The sequence below is a fragment of the Hemicordylus capensis genome, chromosome 5 (assembly GCF_027244095.1).
Source record: "Hemicordylus capensis ecotype Gifberg chromosome 5, rHemCap1.1.pri, whole genome shotgun sequence".
Taxonomy (NCBI): domain Eukaryota; kingdom Metazoa; phylum Chordata; class Lepidosauria; order Squamata; family Cordylidae; genus Hemicordylus; species Hemicordylus capensis.
In genome coordinates, this window is record NC_069661.1 from 245638548 (window position 1) to 245656079 (window position 17532).

General features: G+C 44.2%; 1 protein-coding gene across 11 annotated transcripts in view; it reads left to right on the forward strand.

Annotated features, from left to right (window-relative positions):
* SOX5 (SRY-box transcription factor 5) overlaps nt 1-17532 on the forward strand; it is an 876032-nt gene that overhangs the window by 431002 nt on the left and 427498 nt on the right. For 10 of the 11 annotated variants that reach the window (XM_053255253.1, XM_053255257.1, XM_053255255.1 and 7 more), the window contains one exon: nt 9164-9374. In XM_053255253.1, the coding sequence (XP_053111228.1) occupies nt 9164-9374 (211 nt within the window). Of the gene's footprint in view, nt 1-4984; nt 5118-9163; nt 9375-17532 lie in introns of all 11 variants that reach the window. The other variant, XM_053255262.1, reaches the window with a different exon arrangement.

Genomic DNA, 17532 nt, shown 5'->3' on the forward strand with positions numbered 1-17532 from the left:
AATTCCACAAATCCCCACCTTTTTTTTAAAGCACAACTACACCATCTTGCTGCACTTGTACAGCTTTTGTCAGAGCAAGAACTTTGTTGGTCAGGGTGTCAGCCAGAGAATTCAATGTGGCATGAGAGGAACCTTGTTGACTTTGGTGTACATGTTCATGAGTTTTGCGCTGTTACTTACTTTGACCAAACAGATCCCGCAGGTTTTTGAAATACCGCAAGGCATGTTTCTCCAGAAAAGACTGTCAGTGAGACAGTAGTCAGACAGACAAAAATAAATGTGCAGACCACAGAGAATACGGTTCTGTCATACCATCGTGGGGGGGGGCGAGGTCTCCTGTTTCCAGTCTGTGTTGAACAGGACACAAATTGCACACAACATGACTAAGAGCCAAGCATTCTATGCTCTCATATTATTATTTTTTCCGAATAAACCATTACTGTGCTTGACGTAAACTGGGAGGTGTGATGTGATCATAAATGGGAAAGGAAATATCTATGAGACATTCTGCCTGTTAAAGTCCACAGTCCTTGCCATGGAAATACAAACACTTGAGGCATCACCCATGTACAGGGACTGGATTCAGAGCCAAATTCTATGTTGATGTACAACTACAAAGCTCAAAAAGAGTCAAAGAGCCTTCATGACTTTTGCATTTGCATGAGAGGAACCTCAAGTTCCTCCACTCTGAGTTGTGTGCTTCTTCTGAAAAGGCCCGTGTTCTTAGTAGACATCTGCTGAACTTCATTCATATTAAGCAACTGTGTTCGACCACCTGGTTGTAAAGCTGAAATTTTAGTAGACCACCGCTCTTTGCCTCTGCAGCCCGCAAGCAGCATCCTGTTCTAGTGATATTCCCTTTCAGTGAGCAGAGGTTGGGCCTGAAGCCTTCTTTATCAAGACTAGACAACCATCAGCACAGGGAGACCTCCACCATGAACCCCACAGAACAGTTTCTGTGTTGACTTCTATTTCAGCTGTATCTCAGCATTTCCACTTATCTTGAAGCTAAAATACTTCTTTACACAGCACACAACCTGTGGAATTCATTGCCACTGGATGTCACTGGCTTAGGTTAGGCTTAGGATGTCACTTGGCAAACCCCTGCTAACTTGGCAAAGAGGCACCTTTTAACCTGGTGATTCTCTTTTATTTAGCAGGGGGAGAGTAACTGGCCCTATCCACCCCCAGCACAGTACCTCCAGTGACTGTTGCTGGTGTCTGTCTTATGTTTCTTTTTAGAATGTGAGCCCTTTGGGGACAGGGAGCCTTCTTATTTATTTACTATTTCTCTGTGTAAACCACCCTGAGCCATTTTTGGAAGGGCGGTATAGAAATTGAATAAATAAACAAACAAACAAATTAGGTAGCTTTGAAACAGGGCTAGACAAATTCATGGAGCACAGGTCTATCAATGGCTACTAGTCATGATGGCTGTATGGAACAGCCAGATTAGAGGCGATATGCCACTGATGAGCATGGGTTGTTGCATTGGGGGAGGGAAGAGGTGGAGATACTGTTCCTTAATAGTGTTGGCACTGAAAATTTGGGTGGGAAATGGAGTGAATTTCAGGATTTCTCCCAAAGGGAACCACCTGAAAAATTCCAAGTGAGGTCAAATGAATTTCTGTAAGACAAATGAAATTGCTCAGGTGAATTTTACATGTTCCTATCAGTACTTCCAAAGCTGGGTGTGTTATGAAAAATACGTTAGTTAAACAGCATGAAAGTAAAGTACCCACCTACATAAGGAGGCTGCCCATTGGGTCTCTGCATGATTTGCTCTGCTAACTGAGCAATAAGGCAGCTTTTAAAGTGGTGATTCGCTTGTATTTAGCAGGAGGAGAGCAACAGAACCTATTCAACCCTAGCACGCACACCTCCCCCCTCCAAGCAGTTGTTTCTGGTGCTTCTCTTGTGTTTCTTTTTAGATCGTGGACCATTTTGGAACCATTTTATTTCTTTTTAAACCACTCTGGGAACTTTGTTGTTGCTGCTGAAAATTGATTAATTTTTGTAGTAATACTGTTCTGACTTTGTGTCTTTCTAATCAACTTCCACTGAGGGCTCATAATTCCGGTGCATCTCTGTTTTACATGTGAGTGTATGAAGAGTGAGGGAAAGATCCAGAGACACAACAAAATCTCCCCCCCCCCCTCCCCGGGGAGGCTGCCCATTCTGTTTTTGTATGGGTTGCTGTGCTGGACTTTTCCTCCTGCTCCTGCTCCGCCTCCAAATCAAGAGGCATTTCTAGTTGATGATCCAACACAGAGAGGGGGCTCATCTGACAGTTGGTGCTTCTTCCCTTTAAACATGCTAACAGTCAGGCTTTTCAGGTGCAAGGGGATAGCAAACCGCTCATTTTAATCCAGTTGTTTAATTTAAAAGTGTGCTTCAGCTTCCAGAAGCATGAGGCGGAGCGGCCAGACATCTCCAGTGACTGTTGCTGGTGTCTATCTTGTGTTTCTTTTTAGATTGTGAGCCCTCTGGGGACAGGGATCCATCTTATTTATTTGTTATTTCTCTGTGTAAACTGCCCTGAGCCATTTTTGGAAGGGTGGTATAGAAATTGAATTCTTCATCATCATCATCATCATCATCATCATCTAACTGTAGTCGAGAAGAAAGAAAAACAAGTCAAAATAATCGACATAGCAATACCAGGGGATAGCAGAACAGAAGAAAAAGAAATAGAAAAAAATAACCAAATACAAAGATCTACAAATTGAAATTGAAAGGCTGTGGCAGAAAAAGACCAAAATCATCCCAGTGGTAATTGGTGCCCTGGGTGGAGTTCCAAAAGACCTTGAAGAGCACCTCAACACCATAGGGGCCACAGAAATCACCATCAGCCAATTACAAAAAGCAACTTTACTTTTTACTTTTTATAGGGAACAGCCTATATTCTGCGATGATATCTATAATAATAACAGCAACAACATTGATAATAAAATTCAGCCATCCAAGGTCCTTGGGAAGGACTTGATGTCTGGATAAAACAAACCAGTCAATAACACCTGTCTGACTGTGTAAACAATAACAACAACAACAATTTTCAGTAGCAAAGTAGAGGTTTTGCATGCAGAAGGCCCCAGTTTCAGCCCCTAACATCTCCCATTAAAGGATCTCAGGTTGCAAGTCTGAGAAAGACCTGAGTTGTTAGAGAGATGCTGCCAACCAGACACTTCTGGGTTGGGGAGGGGGCAGTGGTTTGACTCAGTGCAAGGGAACTCCATACAGGCAGGAGAGGAGTCACGCATAGCTCAGTGGCACAGCACGTGCTCTGCATGCAGAACATCCCCAATTCAATCCCCGGCATCTCCAGTTTAAAGGATATCAGGTCTGGGTCATATCCGTGCTTGGAACTTCAAAGAGCCATTTCCAGTCATACGAGCATGCCTTACACCATTGATCCATTTAGACCAGTGTTGTCTATTCCAGTGGCCAGCTGGAGCTCTCCAGGGTCTCAGGCAGAAAGAAGCCTTCCCCAGTCCTGCTACCTGCGAATCTTTTTAGCTGTCAGGGATTAACTCCCGGATCCTTGAAATGCAAAATTAAAAAATAAAAATGGATACTCCACCACTGAGCTGTGGCCCTTCCGTACTCCGAGGAGGAAACATGGGCTGGATGAACCTGCTGTCTGATTCTATAAATATGTTGACTGTCCTGGTAGAACAGAAATAGGGAGTATGCGTCTTTGCTTCAGATAAAGCCAGAACCCAGGCCCAACACTTCCCCTCCACTTTGAGTGTAAAGTATTTAATATTTCATCCATTCTTGCCATCTGCTTGAATTTCCTTTTTGGTTTAAAAAAGGGGATTGAGGGATGATTGTCAATGTGAGTCAGCCTAAAGTAACAGAGGCTGTTCTCAGGACTACAGATTCCGGGGTAGGATGAGGTTAACCCAGGAATCTGTGGTTGTCTGGGGAACTGGGAGACCTCCCAGCCCAACAGCTCCAAACCTGGCTAGGTCAGATCTGCTACCCAGGTTAAAAGTCAGTAGGAGCCAAAGGCAGCCATCCTACCATTCTGTTTGGGTTCTCTGTAGCACTGGCATGATTTAAACTGTTCCCGGTCTTCCGGCAGCCTTGCTTACCATAGAGTTCTCGTGGAAAGCAGGGCCAGGCAGAGCAGAGCTGCTGCAATACTGAAGAGCAATTCCTAAAATCCCCAGGAATTAGTGTAGTTGCATGATCTTCTTACACTAGCAGAACTTTGCTCCTTGTACAAGTGTAACATTAGAGTGTCAGCCAATCTCCAGTTTCGTGGGAAATTATACGTTAACTTTGTTTCCTGAAACACAGAGTGGGGAATTCATCTTCCATCCAGAATATGGTAGACCTTGGAAACAAACAAACAAACAAGCAAACACAAACAAACCAGCTGAAATAAATAAGAGTTGAAGTCTCGTAAAATGATTGCACTCTTTAAGAGAGAAATGGGAACGCTGACTAATCTTGAAAAGGAGACACTGTCCAGAGCGAGGATAAAGTCCATTGTCCAGTGACATGACTTTACCTGTCAATCACAAAGGTGACAAGGGGGCTAGATTAAGCAAAGCTTCATCAAGATTAACAAAGGAAGATTATTGACCTCATCCTGAAAGGGCAGAAGCCTGTTTTATCATTAAACCTTGGAAGAGGGATGTGCTGTCATTGGTGGAAAACCTGTTTGGCAATTAGAATAGCAACTTCTGCTGTGATTAGCTCTGGATGGACTCCATTCTGGGGTCAATCTCTTTTATTCTTAGTGGGGGGGGTAGGAGGGGGAAAGGAAGCCATGATTGCCCCCTACAACAGGATCTAAGTGAATTCCCTGCTGCCCTTTGAAGTGAGGAAACGAGAAATCGCATCAAGGTATTGTGGTAAGTACAGAGCCAGTTCACAAGAGGGGGGGAAAGAGACTGTTAGGTAGCTGCTATTTGTTTTTTGTTTTTTGAAAACAAATAATTATTTGTTTGTTTTAAATTTTATGTTGCTGTAGCATCCGTTAGCACGGGAATCACGAGGCAAATGAGCAACCCCAAGTCCCGGTGCCTGGAAACAGCTGCTAACCTTGTAAAACTGTTAGAAGGATTAACACGGCCAGAGGCTGAAATGTAATCAAACTTGAACAGGTGAATGGATCCCTAGCAGAGAGAGAAGCCTATTGCTAAAAGTGAGCAGGGAGGGAGGCAGGGCCATGTTATTCACCATGGGGCCAGGTTCCTGCAGTCTGTTGAGTCTTAGAAAAATCTCCCCCTCCCATTCATTCGACATCACTGATGCTCCTGTACAAGTTACTTGTGGAGGTTTTTTTTAGGTTTTTTGGGGCGGAGGGTTCCCCAACACTTTTGATGAGACTGTATCTATGCTTAAGATGTTTCTGAGCCAATGGAATGTATATGTGTGTGTATGTATGTGTGAGAGAATGTCTCTGCGTGCGTGTGGAGTGTGTGATGTTGTCGGCATAGGAAGGAGAGAAAGGCTGCGTTGAGAATGTTTTGTTTTTCACCATGACCTCACAGTCCTGCAGCAGCAAAGGCATGGGGTTCAGGGGAGATGAGGTGGAGGGGGGCCATGGGTGCATCTTCACTTTTTGTCCCAGGGCCCACTCCAACCATGCTTCAGCCCAGCTTCCTAGGAACACTTGCTTGTATGCAGGATATGTTTCTTTGGGTAAACATTAGAAAGCTTTGGAACCAATTTCACTTGATTTTTAGAGCTGTTAGTCACAATTCTTAATAGCAGTATTCGTATTAGTAATAATATGCATACACACATATTAAAAGTTCACAGTGTGGTTTACATACAAAAAGAAATGAAATGGTTACTCTACTAAATGAGCAAGAAGCAACTTCTAAAATGGTGAGGGGGCAAATGGTGAGGAGGCAATTAGCAGGGGGCAAACAGCAACCCCTGTCCAACCCCAGCACAGTGTTATTCCAGTGGCTGTTGCTGGTATTTACCTTGAGTTTCTCTCTGGATTGGGAGCCCGTTGGGGCAGGGAACTATTTTATTCCCTTTTCTATGTAAACTCCTTTGGAAACTTTTTTCTTCTTCTGAAAAGCAGTATATAAATTTTCATATTAACAACAACAGCAACCATATACACAAAATATCAAACTCTTTCCTCTGGCTAATTAATTCAGAAAATAGCAAACCTGAGTTAGAACCCCTGTTTTTCTGATAAGCCAGAGGAGTTCAGAGAAATAATTGAGAGTGGAGCAAAATCATTCCATTGTGATTTAACTACCCTGATTGAGACTTCAAAAGGTGGCTGCATTTAAATGTGACTAATTCGTGCTAAATAAACCTAATATATGCCTAGAGATGGGAGGCCACTGAAGAGTCCTGCTCTTCCTCCTGCCAGATTTATCCCTGCATGCATACCTTTGAGAGTCTTTCGATCGTTCTGCTGTCTGAATGTCAGGTTCTTCAACACCTGTTGAAGAAATACAAAACAAGAATGGCTGTCTCTTTGATGTTGGTATAAGCTCGTGTGATTTTTCCAGTTATACAGAATTTCCTGGCAATATAGCACTGTCACTAAGACGTGAACTACTTATTCAAAATATTGAGGCTCTCGACACGAGCAGTGTTTGATGGGGATCATGTAGCCCTCCCTGGGCAGCCAGATTGGCCACCCACACGATAACTGGCTCCATCACGGAGCAGGTTAGGGTGGTGGGAATCGGGGACCGCCTGGCCTCCGAAAGTCCCAGCATGCCCTGCACTTGTGCTGGATTGAAAGGCCTTTGGAGGGCCCCCATGCTGCAAGTTGAGCATCATTTTTTTTTAACATGTAGGATCTTGAGGGCACAAACCACACCACCCAGGATAGACTAAAGGTGATTTGGGGACCCCAGGGGGTGTGGAGGCCCTGGAACGTGGCCCCCAAGTCCAGGGGTAAGAGTGCCTCTGACCACAGTTGCAGAACCCCTGATTTATACCCACTCAGTATTGAGTCAAATCATATCCTGGATCCTTGGTTCATCAAAGGTGTGCTGAGCTCAGGTGTCTCCTCTGACACCGGATGGGGACAGAGTCATGTCAGCCCAGCACAGTGGGGTTGAGGGTCACATCCTGTAAGGAACAATTTCTAGACTGCAAACCACATTGAAGTCTTAGGGCAAACAAGACAAGAAGCCTATTGCAAAATTGGTTTGCAACTTGATTTGTCAACTTGTACTTGATTTTTCATATGTAAATAGCTACTGTTGAACCTTGTTTTGGATTGGGGGCCAGTGCTTTTGTGAGAGGAGCTTTTACCCCATGGTGCCCAAGCTGGAATGGGATCCCCATGGCTGCTATTTGTCCCAGGAGCAAAAGTACCCAGTAGTGCAATTGGAGGGAGGGGGGATCTGGATTGAGACCGGGGGAACGAAGGGTTAAAGTGCTCCCAGCCCAGATTCAAGCTCTGTTATTTACCTTTGAAAACTCAAGCATGCAGACCTCAATTACACAGCAGGTGCATTATTTAGCTTGGTCTCTAATCCCTTTTCAGGAATCTTGTTTTAAATTGTTATTTTAGAGATAGAGAATAGAGGGCGGGGAAAACAGTGATGTCAGCTATCATATGGGCACTTTCCAGACTAGCTGCTCAACAGCAGCAAAATACCTCCATTCAGGCAAGCTGCATTCAAAACATAAACAGCAGGGGGAGCAGTCTTGCAGAAACTGCAAGAAAAAACAGCAACTTCTTTACGCTGGATATATGATGTCCTAGCTCTATCTGGCAGTGATTAAATTCAAAACAAGGCATTGGAAATATGAATGGCACCCTGCTGTCCATGTGGGGACTGTGGTGTCACAACACAGGAAGTGTGGAAGCAATGGGTCACCACTGCAACGGGGTCACGTTGTATCTTGGAAGTGTGGAAGCTCCAAGGGTTTTTAATTTTATCAGATTTCTTCTCCACCAAGCAACAGGCATGCTACCATGCCTCCCTTATGCAATGAGGGATGGAGCCACTCCGGGAAGAGAATCTAGGTTCCAAGCTCCCTCCCTGGCAGCATCTCCAAGATAGGGCAGGGAGAGACTCCTGTGGGCAACCTTGGAGAAGTCGCTGCCAGTCTGTGAAGACAATACTGAGCTAGATGGACCAATGGTCTGTCTTGGTATATGACAGCTTCCAGTGTTCCTATGAAGTGCCCGCTTCCTCAGATTCATGTGCTCAGTACAATTGCAGCACAGTAGCAGAAGAGAGGGTTTCAGAGGCACAAACATCAATAAATTAAAAGAGAATTTCCAAAGGAGGAAAAAAGCAGGCAGAGTGGCCCAGAGATGTGTGTGTGTGTTCACGCAGAGGGAAAGAGATGTTTGAAATACCAGGAAGTGAGAAAGAGGATGGTCTCATCAGGACAGACCAAAACATGGCTGTTAAGAGTCAAATCCATTAAAATAGGTGAGAGTATTCGTGGGGACATTAATGAAACCTGGATCTCACCTTTGCGGGAGGAAAGCGTGTATTTGTGTCACGGGGCCTGTCATCTGTGAACATCATTAGGGCCACCTTTGTGTCAGATGCCTTGTCTTTAAAAGAGTCTCTTTTTTAAAAAGTGGGTAGAGAGATGGAAGGAATGGAAGGAGAATAAATTAGGAGCATCTAAATTCTCTGATAAACAGAGAAAAGATAGTTACTTGAAATGTAAGTTTGGGAATAATGTCACACCATCTTGTGGTGCGGGGCACTTAGAATCTTATTATTGTTTCATTTTCAAGAGCCACTAACTATCCTGGCATTAAGCCGTTTAGGGGGGAAATAGGAAATTGGTATATTTTTTTTGCAAGGCGGGGGGTGGGAGGTTGGACATAAACTGCTGCAAAGGAGCAAACAATTAAAGGTAATCCATACAGTTGTTATTGGAAAACCTGTGAACATTAACAGTTCTCATTTGGAGGGAAAAAATATATAATGTTTCTCCCCTGAACGCTAATCTTTTCTCACTTCAGCCTGTAATCTTAGTTTATCCTTGATGGAAAGTCTTTGTTCTCTGTGTTTTTGAAGCTATATTTCTTTTCCTCTTTTTCTCTCCCCCCCACTATTAAATAAAGGTTTTGACAGAGGAACAAACAACAATGAACTCCAAGCACAAAGGATGGTTATTTCTTCCTTCCTTTGTGTGCACCTGTGTGGGGGATCTTTAAGAGGTCTTTCATCTGGTCTCGTTTCTCTTTCAGGAAGTTGATGGCAATAAGGTGATGTCTTCATTTGCCCTGCACAACTCATCTACCTCACCCTCGAAGGCAGAAGAAGGTGGGCGTCAAAGCGGAGAGTCCTTCTCCAGTACAGCTCTGGGAACCCCTGAAAGGCGGAAAGGCAGCTTAGCGGATGTTGTGGACACTCTAAAACAGAGGAAAATGGAGGAGCTGATCAAGAATGAACCAGAAGGTAAGACCTTGGACCATGGGTTGACATGTTCTGCTTGCCTGTCAGGGGCTGTCTTTTCATGAGGCAAGGTGAGGCATTTGCCTCAGGCAGCAGGTCGTTGGGACACCAGCAGGGTGGCCATGGCGAGATGTCCTCCCCAGTATTGCCCTTGGAGCAGTTTGTAGGGACTAATATGCCACTTGCAAAAGTTTCAAGGAGCTCCTCTCTTCATACTCCTTGGGAAGTTTGCAAGAAGCATAAAGTGAGAAAAAGAGGCTGTTGACAAGCTTTGCTCCTCCCTGCCCTTTGCCCAATTTTCAATGCTTGCAAGGACTGGCTTTGCAAGGGGACTGATTGCCGCCAGGCACACTGTAGTCTGGAACGTACCTGTTTTCGTGCTTTAGCTGGGCTTCTCTAGCTTCAAAGCAGACAAGGCTGCTGTGAGCCTTGAAATTCCCACCTCCCCACCTCCCCCCACTCCATTTATAGAGCCCTTTCTCATGATTGCAGAGAAAGCGCTCAAGGGAGAGCAGGGCCAAAGCCTTAAAATGCTTACCTCCCTGCAGACGATCTTCAGCACCTTGCTGGGTGGGTGGATTTCCCGCCCAGACAATTGCTGGCTTCTGCTGGCAGCAGGGAGGTTTGTGGGGGTCGGGAGACCCCAGGAACTCCCATTATGGGGATCCCCCCCCATTCCAGCTGGGAGCCTCACAGTCTCATAGCCCCAACTGCAAGCAACCAGGGCCAGCAGACAGTTGGAGAAACCAGTTAAGGGAGTGCTTGCTCCCTTAACCTAGTGTTGAAGGTGGGCTCTGGAGATAGGTTTGCCACCACCCTGCCGCCAGGAGCCTAGTAGTTCCCGGTGATTCTCAAGCACAGGCAAAACCAGGCTGGGCTTCCTTAGTCCAGTTTTGCCTGTGCATGAGAATCCCCTCATAGTTTATTACTTTGTCTTCCAAATACAGAAGCAAACAATAACTTCATTGCATGTCCAGATTCATCCTACAATACTCCATCATTCCCCCATTACACTAAGTTGATGGATCATAAGACATATATCCATTGATTCCTTGTGTCAAACGAGGAAAAGATGCATCAGTTTTTTTATTAACAGACTTCTATTTCTACCATTGCTGATTTGGGTGGTAGGTTTTCATGGGCTTTTAGGAGCAAACTTAGTTTGAATGGAATTGTATATTTGGTTTTTAATACTGTACCTTATCTTGGATGTCTTTGGGCTAAGAGACAATTCATACAATCCATAAATATTAGATAAATTAGATAATTTTGAAACTAACTGCAGCAGAGCCACCTTGAAAATACAGAAGGACCACATCCCACGGACCTGCATCAATTCTAGTGTTATCCTCCAACATGGAAATGATATGAGAGTTGTCCCACTTCTGCACTCAGTGCTCAGGAAGTCCTCATGTAGGCTCACTATGCCAGCAGCACCACTATGAATCTAATGTCCAGAAGTCATCTCTGTGTGACATTCAGACTGAAGGTTTGGCCAGGTTTTGGTTTAGCTATTGCTCCTTTTCCTCCCCCAGCCTTCATACATTTGGAGACCAATCAATGCAGAACCATACAGCATTTCCAAAGGATGTGTATAATTGTTGTACAATCATTATAAACCCAGGTATCTGGTTATCATTTCCAGCCGTTAAATTTTTTAGATAACTTGCCTCCCCTCTAACTCCTCTTTCTCAAATGTTTCACGTTTATTTGGAACACAGCGTTCTTCAAATTTCTGCTAGCTGTTCCATAGCTTGCCCTTTCAGCCTCGTTTCAGTACATGCCGTTAAAAAGATCAACTCAGCTGCTTCTGATTCTGCAATATTCAAAAACCAGAGCTGCTTTTTTTGCATCATCTTTCTCAACATAACCAGCTGCCTTCATTCATGTGTTACAACTTAGAAGATCCTGCAGCCTTATCCAAAAGCTTTAGGTTTTTTACAGGCCTTCAGATACTCCATTTCAGCAGATTCCCATACTTTTCCTAGTAAACTTCCTGTCGGGGTACTGACCCAGCAGAACATAAGCGAAGGGCTGCCCACAGCCTCTAGCAGTCACACTTACTTGTTCCTGGCAGCTCCTATGGCAGGAAACAGCAGGTGGACAACCTGCAATTGGCAGCCCTGCCATAGCCCAGAAGTCTGCTGAGACATGGCATAGTGCCCAGCATTTCCAGGCTGGGCGCAGTTGCAAAGATACATAGCTGTGCCATCTCATCTGACCAAGAGACAGGTGCACAAGGTCTATGCTCACTTTCCTGGGAGCCACTGGCTTTCTCATGAGATTGTCAGGAGTGTACAAGAATATTTAGCTCAGAGCTGGGTGGTGACAAGGCAGAGACAGTTATGTCTGGAACAGCAGCCTTTGCTACCAGAGAGGAGCAAGAGTTACAGGAGGAGACATTGGGAGGAGGAGGAGGAGCAGGAGGATGACGACTTGGGTGAATACAAACCCTCTTGCCTCCATTCTGAGGCACCAGCAGGGGAACAGTAGAGGCAGGTCAGGTGGGTTGTGCCCAAGGTGTTGAATCAGTGGTTTTTTTTTGGAGTGACATATCACTCCTTGTGCCATGTAATAGTTGGCTGAACTTAGATCAATTAAACCAGAGGTGGTCTTCACATTAAACTGTTTTATTATAAGTCTAAGATAACTGGTGTAAACTATCCTATAACTAGAAGACTAGGCTAAGAGTCCTCCAAGGTCCCTTCCACCTCTAAAATTCAATGATTCGACGATCCTAGCCTTCTACAGAGCTGGCTTTGGTGTAGCTGTCCCAGTGTTCATGCATTTATAGACAGACATCTTTAGGGAACTGTAGAGAGTTTCCAGTGTTGGGGTGTTTAATAGGAACTAATATAGTATAGCAGGTAGGATTTAATTTTGTGTTCCAGTAAGCTGTCCTTCTTGAAGGACACTTTCCTTTCCTCACTCTAGACAAGTTCTGAGGAGAGCTGATTCCTCTGAGTTGCCATTCTCAGGTTTGGAGTACAGTAACTTGACATTGTCACATTCCTTCCCATAAAAGGAGAGTTCATCCTTGAGCTGATTTAAGGATTGTAGACCCTCAAGATGAGCTGGACTCAAGGACATTATCTGAGAGTTCTCTGGGCTAGGTCACAACAGATTCTCCATATATTTGAATGTCACGTTAACGCTTCAGTTACACTTATGGACAACGAGAGTTGGGGAGAGTTGTTTGCCTTGAGAAGGGTCATTTTGACCATTTGAAAACCTCTGCTTTTGAGTAGGAAGCTGCTGTTTTGTAATGTTCACCTCATACTTTCCTTTTTCTTGGTGTTCTGGAAAAGAAAAGAAAAGTTGTAAGAGGAAGTGAGGAACCAACGTTTTTGCCCACAGTAGTTGTGAGAAAATGAGCCTAGAGAAACTGTAGTTCCATTACAATGGATGATGGATTGTGAATTAAACAAAAAACAGACCCTAAAGTATTTTAGAATTTTTCACACCATTGTTAACACCAGTCCAGCTTCATCCCTTGTAAGCTTTGGCTGGAACCCAGCAGTATTTGTCAGCTACTTGGATCATCTACATTTTTTCAGAGAAGACTAATCACCATGGTGACTGGAGCAGTGGAGATTGCTTCCTGCCCACATCCTCTTGGGTTATTAACCTTGTTGAAACTTATGAGGAAGAAAACATGGTGATAACAATGGGGTCTGTTTCTGATGGTGGAGAGGTCAGGTGATCAAGACTGAGCTTTAGTTACCATCTGGATGGAGAGAAAAAGGAATGGCCAACTGAGCAATGTGAAGTCATGGGCTGAGAGCCATTATTTGTCATACAGTGGGTGGGTTCAGACGATTGTCTGTAAGTACTTATCAAGTAGGACTGAGAGTAACTGGTAAGTGCTCTCCTGTACGGTATGTCATCTGAACCTGCCAAATCGAGTTACTAAGATTTTCTGCTCAACATTTTACCAAGATTCTCTGCCTGACTTCAAGATCTTGGGGATGAAGTTGGTAAAATGTGGGGTGGAGAATCTTAGTAACTCGATTTGGGTGGGTTCAGATGACAGTCCCGATGGAAGCTCATGCTTCTCATGCTTCCTGGCTCCTCTCTTTCCTACTTGGTAAGTACTTACAGGCATCATCTAAATCCGCACAGTATTTGTTATAAAAAGCTGAATCTCTGTTCTTCTTTGTGTGGACAGTGACAGATTTTGATGAGGAATGCCATTATGGCATGAAAAGTACCATTGCTGGAGTGAGTTTGCCAAGTGTGATAGTCTTTCATCATTTCTGTCTCAACTTTCCCCCACAAAATATCGGCATATTCTATTTTCCATCAAATGTAGCCGTCTGTTTAACTACAGGTTATTATAAGGCAAATGCAATATAGATTTCCTGTATATAGTGCCAGGCTAACTTGCCCACACACATCCTATCATGATATAACATGGCCCAACTCCAAGAGATGGAATGGGTGGTTTTGGATCTAGGGCTGCACTGAATAATCGTTTTTCAATTTTGAGGCTGAAAATCGTGATTGAATTTATCTATTTGGAGCCATTCTTCACTGTCTGCTTGGCTTTTTCTCTACCTTGAATAGTTTGGTGTCACCCACAGGGGCACAGCAAGGTTGGAGTGGGCCCAGAGACAAGATTTTAAAATGGGTCCCCCCTCACTAAAGCTCAGCTCATGAAGCAAACAAATCTTAAATGAGGCTGAATAGTGGTAACAAAAAGCATACACACACACACACACACACACACACACACACACCCCTATGTGCCACCACACTAGAACATCATCTTAAATTATTTTTTTAAAGGTTTTGTTAATTGTGGACGATGCAAGGATTTAAATTGCATTGTGGATTTAATGGTACTAGAGAAAGACATGCTGTTCTGGTAGTGCCAGGTCTTAACACTCACATCAGTTTCAAAGGATGAATACACCTGAAGGAAGCCCAGGCAGGTGCGCAGCTGGGGGAGTCAATCATGTGACTTGCCTCGGGGGGGGGCAAGGCAGTGGGCCCCCAGACAACTGTCTCCCCTTGCCCTATTATAGTTACACCCCTGGTCACCCAGAAATTTGACCACATCATTGCTCCCCCCTCACTGCAGATAATTTATGAACAAGTTAAATAAATAGCATCATTCCCAGTAGAGATCCCTGGGGGACCCCACCACTTGCCATCCTCTGTTGTAACAAACGATCCATTTATTCCTACGCTCTTCTTTCCTGTTCCTCACCTTGTTCTCAACCCCCCAAAACCCCCTAACTGCTCAATTTATTCAGGAACCTTTGCTGAGATACTTTGCCAAAAGTTTTGTAGAGACCCAAGTAGATAGTGAGGACATTCACACGATCCCTGCTGGGGAGGGGAGGATGGTGGTGGGAAGGCAGGGCATCACCTACCATCCCCCCAGATGATCCTTATCTGAGTCTTCAGAACACCACCGCGTGCTCAGATGATCCGTGCTGCTCTGTGCAGTGAGGATCGTTGGAGGCCAGAACTTTTTCCCCTAGCCTCCAGATATCCCTTAATGCACCATGCAATGAGCATGGTACATTGTTGGATAGCCCCATGAGACTGGCGCTCTAGGTGCCCACCTCTGTGTCTGCTTGGGTTGCTAGCAGCCTGAGCACACAAAAAATCCAGGCACCAGGTTTAAGGGTGCACTCGTGTCCTTAACCTTGGCTAAAGGCCAGGCTTCAAAGTGGGGTTAGGCAGGCGGGCAGTGCCAGGATCCATGCAGATCCCGGTGCTGCACACAAGCAGCAGAACTCAAGCTCGGTTGCTCTAGCCTGGCTTAGGCTCCTTGTGAGAACTGTCTTAAGAACATAAGAACAGCCATGCTGGATCGGGCCCAAGAAGGCCCATCTAGTCCAGCATCCTGTTTCGCACAGTGGCCCACCAGATGCCTCTGGGGAGCCCACAGGCAAGAGGTATGCGCATGCCTCTCTCCTGCTATTGCTCCCCTGCAACTGGTGGCCATCACCACATCCCATGGCAAAGAATTCCATAGATTAATTATGTGCTGTGTGAAGAAGTACTTCCTCTTTTCTGTCCTAAATTTAGTAGCCTTAATATCTACTGTATCACCCCTGTTTATGTGTTTGTTGATACTGTCAAAGAATTATAAAAATTTGGTGAGACAGGATGTTCCATCCTGATTCTTCTTTGGAAAGACATGTTTTTCTGTATGTTAAGAAAGTTTTTTAGCACCACCACCCCCGGGACAGGAGGTAACCTAACAGGTCTGCAATTTCCTGGTTCCTTGGGAAATTCATTTCTAAAAATTAGCATTGCATTGACTACCTTCCAGTCCTCCAGTAATATTTTGGTTGCATATTTTTGTTAGAATGTCAACAATTTCACGTTTGAACTCTTCAAGATCTCTCAGATGTATGGTATCTGAACCTGTTAACTGGTTAATTTGTAACATGTCAGCTCTAGAATTAATCTCTTGTTGCTTTCACTTGGCTTAGTTCTTTGGAATCTGCATCTGAAAATCTCAGTCAGTCATAGATATCTAGCCAACATTTGAGGTGGACAGATGTAAAGAACTCTGCTTCCCTGCATTCTCCCTGTGCTCATTCAGTAATCCTTTCACACCTTTAGTGTCCAATTGCTTCCCATGCTCTGGGACGTATCTTGCTTATGCTGTTTTAAAATTATTTAAAACAAGTTATTTAAGGAATTATTTCTATCTTTTGTCTCTATCTACTTAGCAATGTGTTCCTCCGATTATTTTATCATTTGCCCTATTGTCAGCTCACATTTGTTTTGACCAAGGCTCTGCTCTTTTCTTCCACCACAAGACTTCTGTTTTTTTGAAAAACGCTTTCTTGCCTTTTATAGCTTCCTTCATTCCGCTTGTTAACCATGCTGGCATCCTCTTGGACTTGTTTGTACCTTCCTAATCTGTGGAATACATTTTCTTTGAGCTTCTATTATTTTGGTTTAAAATAACTTCCAAGCATCCTGAAGAGACATGACCCTACTGACTTTTACCATTCAACTTTCTTTTAAATAATTCCCTCATTTTTAAGCAACTTCCTCTTTTGAAATTTAATGTGACTGTGTTGGGCTCCCTGGGCAACTTCACACACACACACACACACACACACACACACACACACACACACACACGTAGCATTACAGTCATTGGCTGACATACTGCACAATATTAGATCAGTCTGGCAATGTTGCATGAACACAAGTTGTGCAAGTTGTGCAACTTCATGAGTGGTATTACACAAGAGTAAGTCCTTTCTTTATTATTCAGTTTTTATACTGCCTTTCATAAGGCATCCTGATGCGGTTTACAAAAGTTAAAATGCAATAAAATTTCATTACAATAACATTTAAAACCTTAAAGTCAGTTAAATAGTAAAAACCATAAAACCACACACACACAACCATAAAATCACACACACACACAATCATAAAAAAGATAAACAGAAGCAGGAAAGTAAGCCCATTATTTCCAGTGGGCTTACTTTTTGTACCACTGGCACAATTTGGGTGTTTGTGCAAGCTGTGCAACTTGTGTGCATACAGTGTTACTAGGCTGATGTTCTGTTGTGTGGTATGTCAGCGGCTGTTCCCACACAGTTCAACAACCCTTCTTTTTTGCACCTAGTTCTAGGCAATGTTCAAGATTCAAATGAGGTTGTTTCCCCTCCAACAAGTTCCAAGACTGTGACAGTCCTGAGCACACTTACTAGGAAGTAGGTCCCATGGAAATAAATAGGCGTGTCTTCTGGGTGAACATGGTTAGGATTGTGTAAGGATTCTAAGGTAGAGTTTAAAAAAATATTCTAAAACTTGCCTGCTTGTGACGAAGTCTCCATAGGAAACTGAGTTCTGCTGAGCGACACCATTGGTCCATCTAGCTCACCATCGTCTGGACTGCCTGGTAGCAGCTTTCCGGGTTTTCGGGCAGGGGTATTTTCTTTCCTTACTTTGGGAGACCAAGGATTGAAACTTGGGCCTTCAGCATGCAAAGCAGGTGCTCTGCCACTGAGCTATGGCACTGACCCAACATTTAGGCAGACAATGAGGCTATTCTCATGATCACTGGAAAGAGAGCTAAGGAAGCGTAGCCCACTTTCCAGGGATCGTGGGAACCAGCAGGCTCGTGGGCAAGCCCGGTGCTCCCAAGGCGGCTAGCCCACCTTATTCCGCTTCCCCT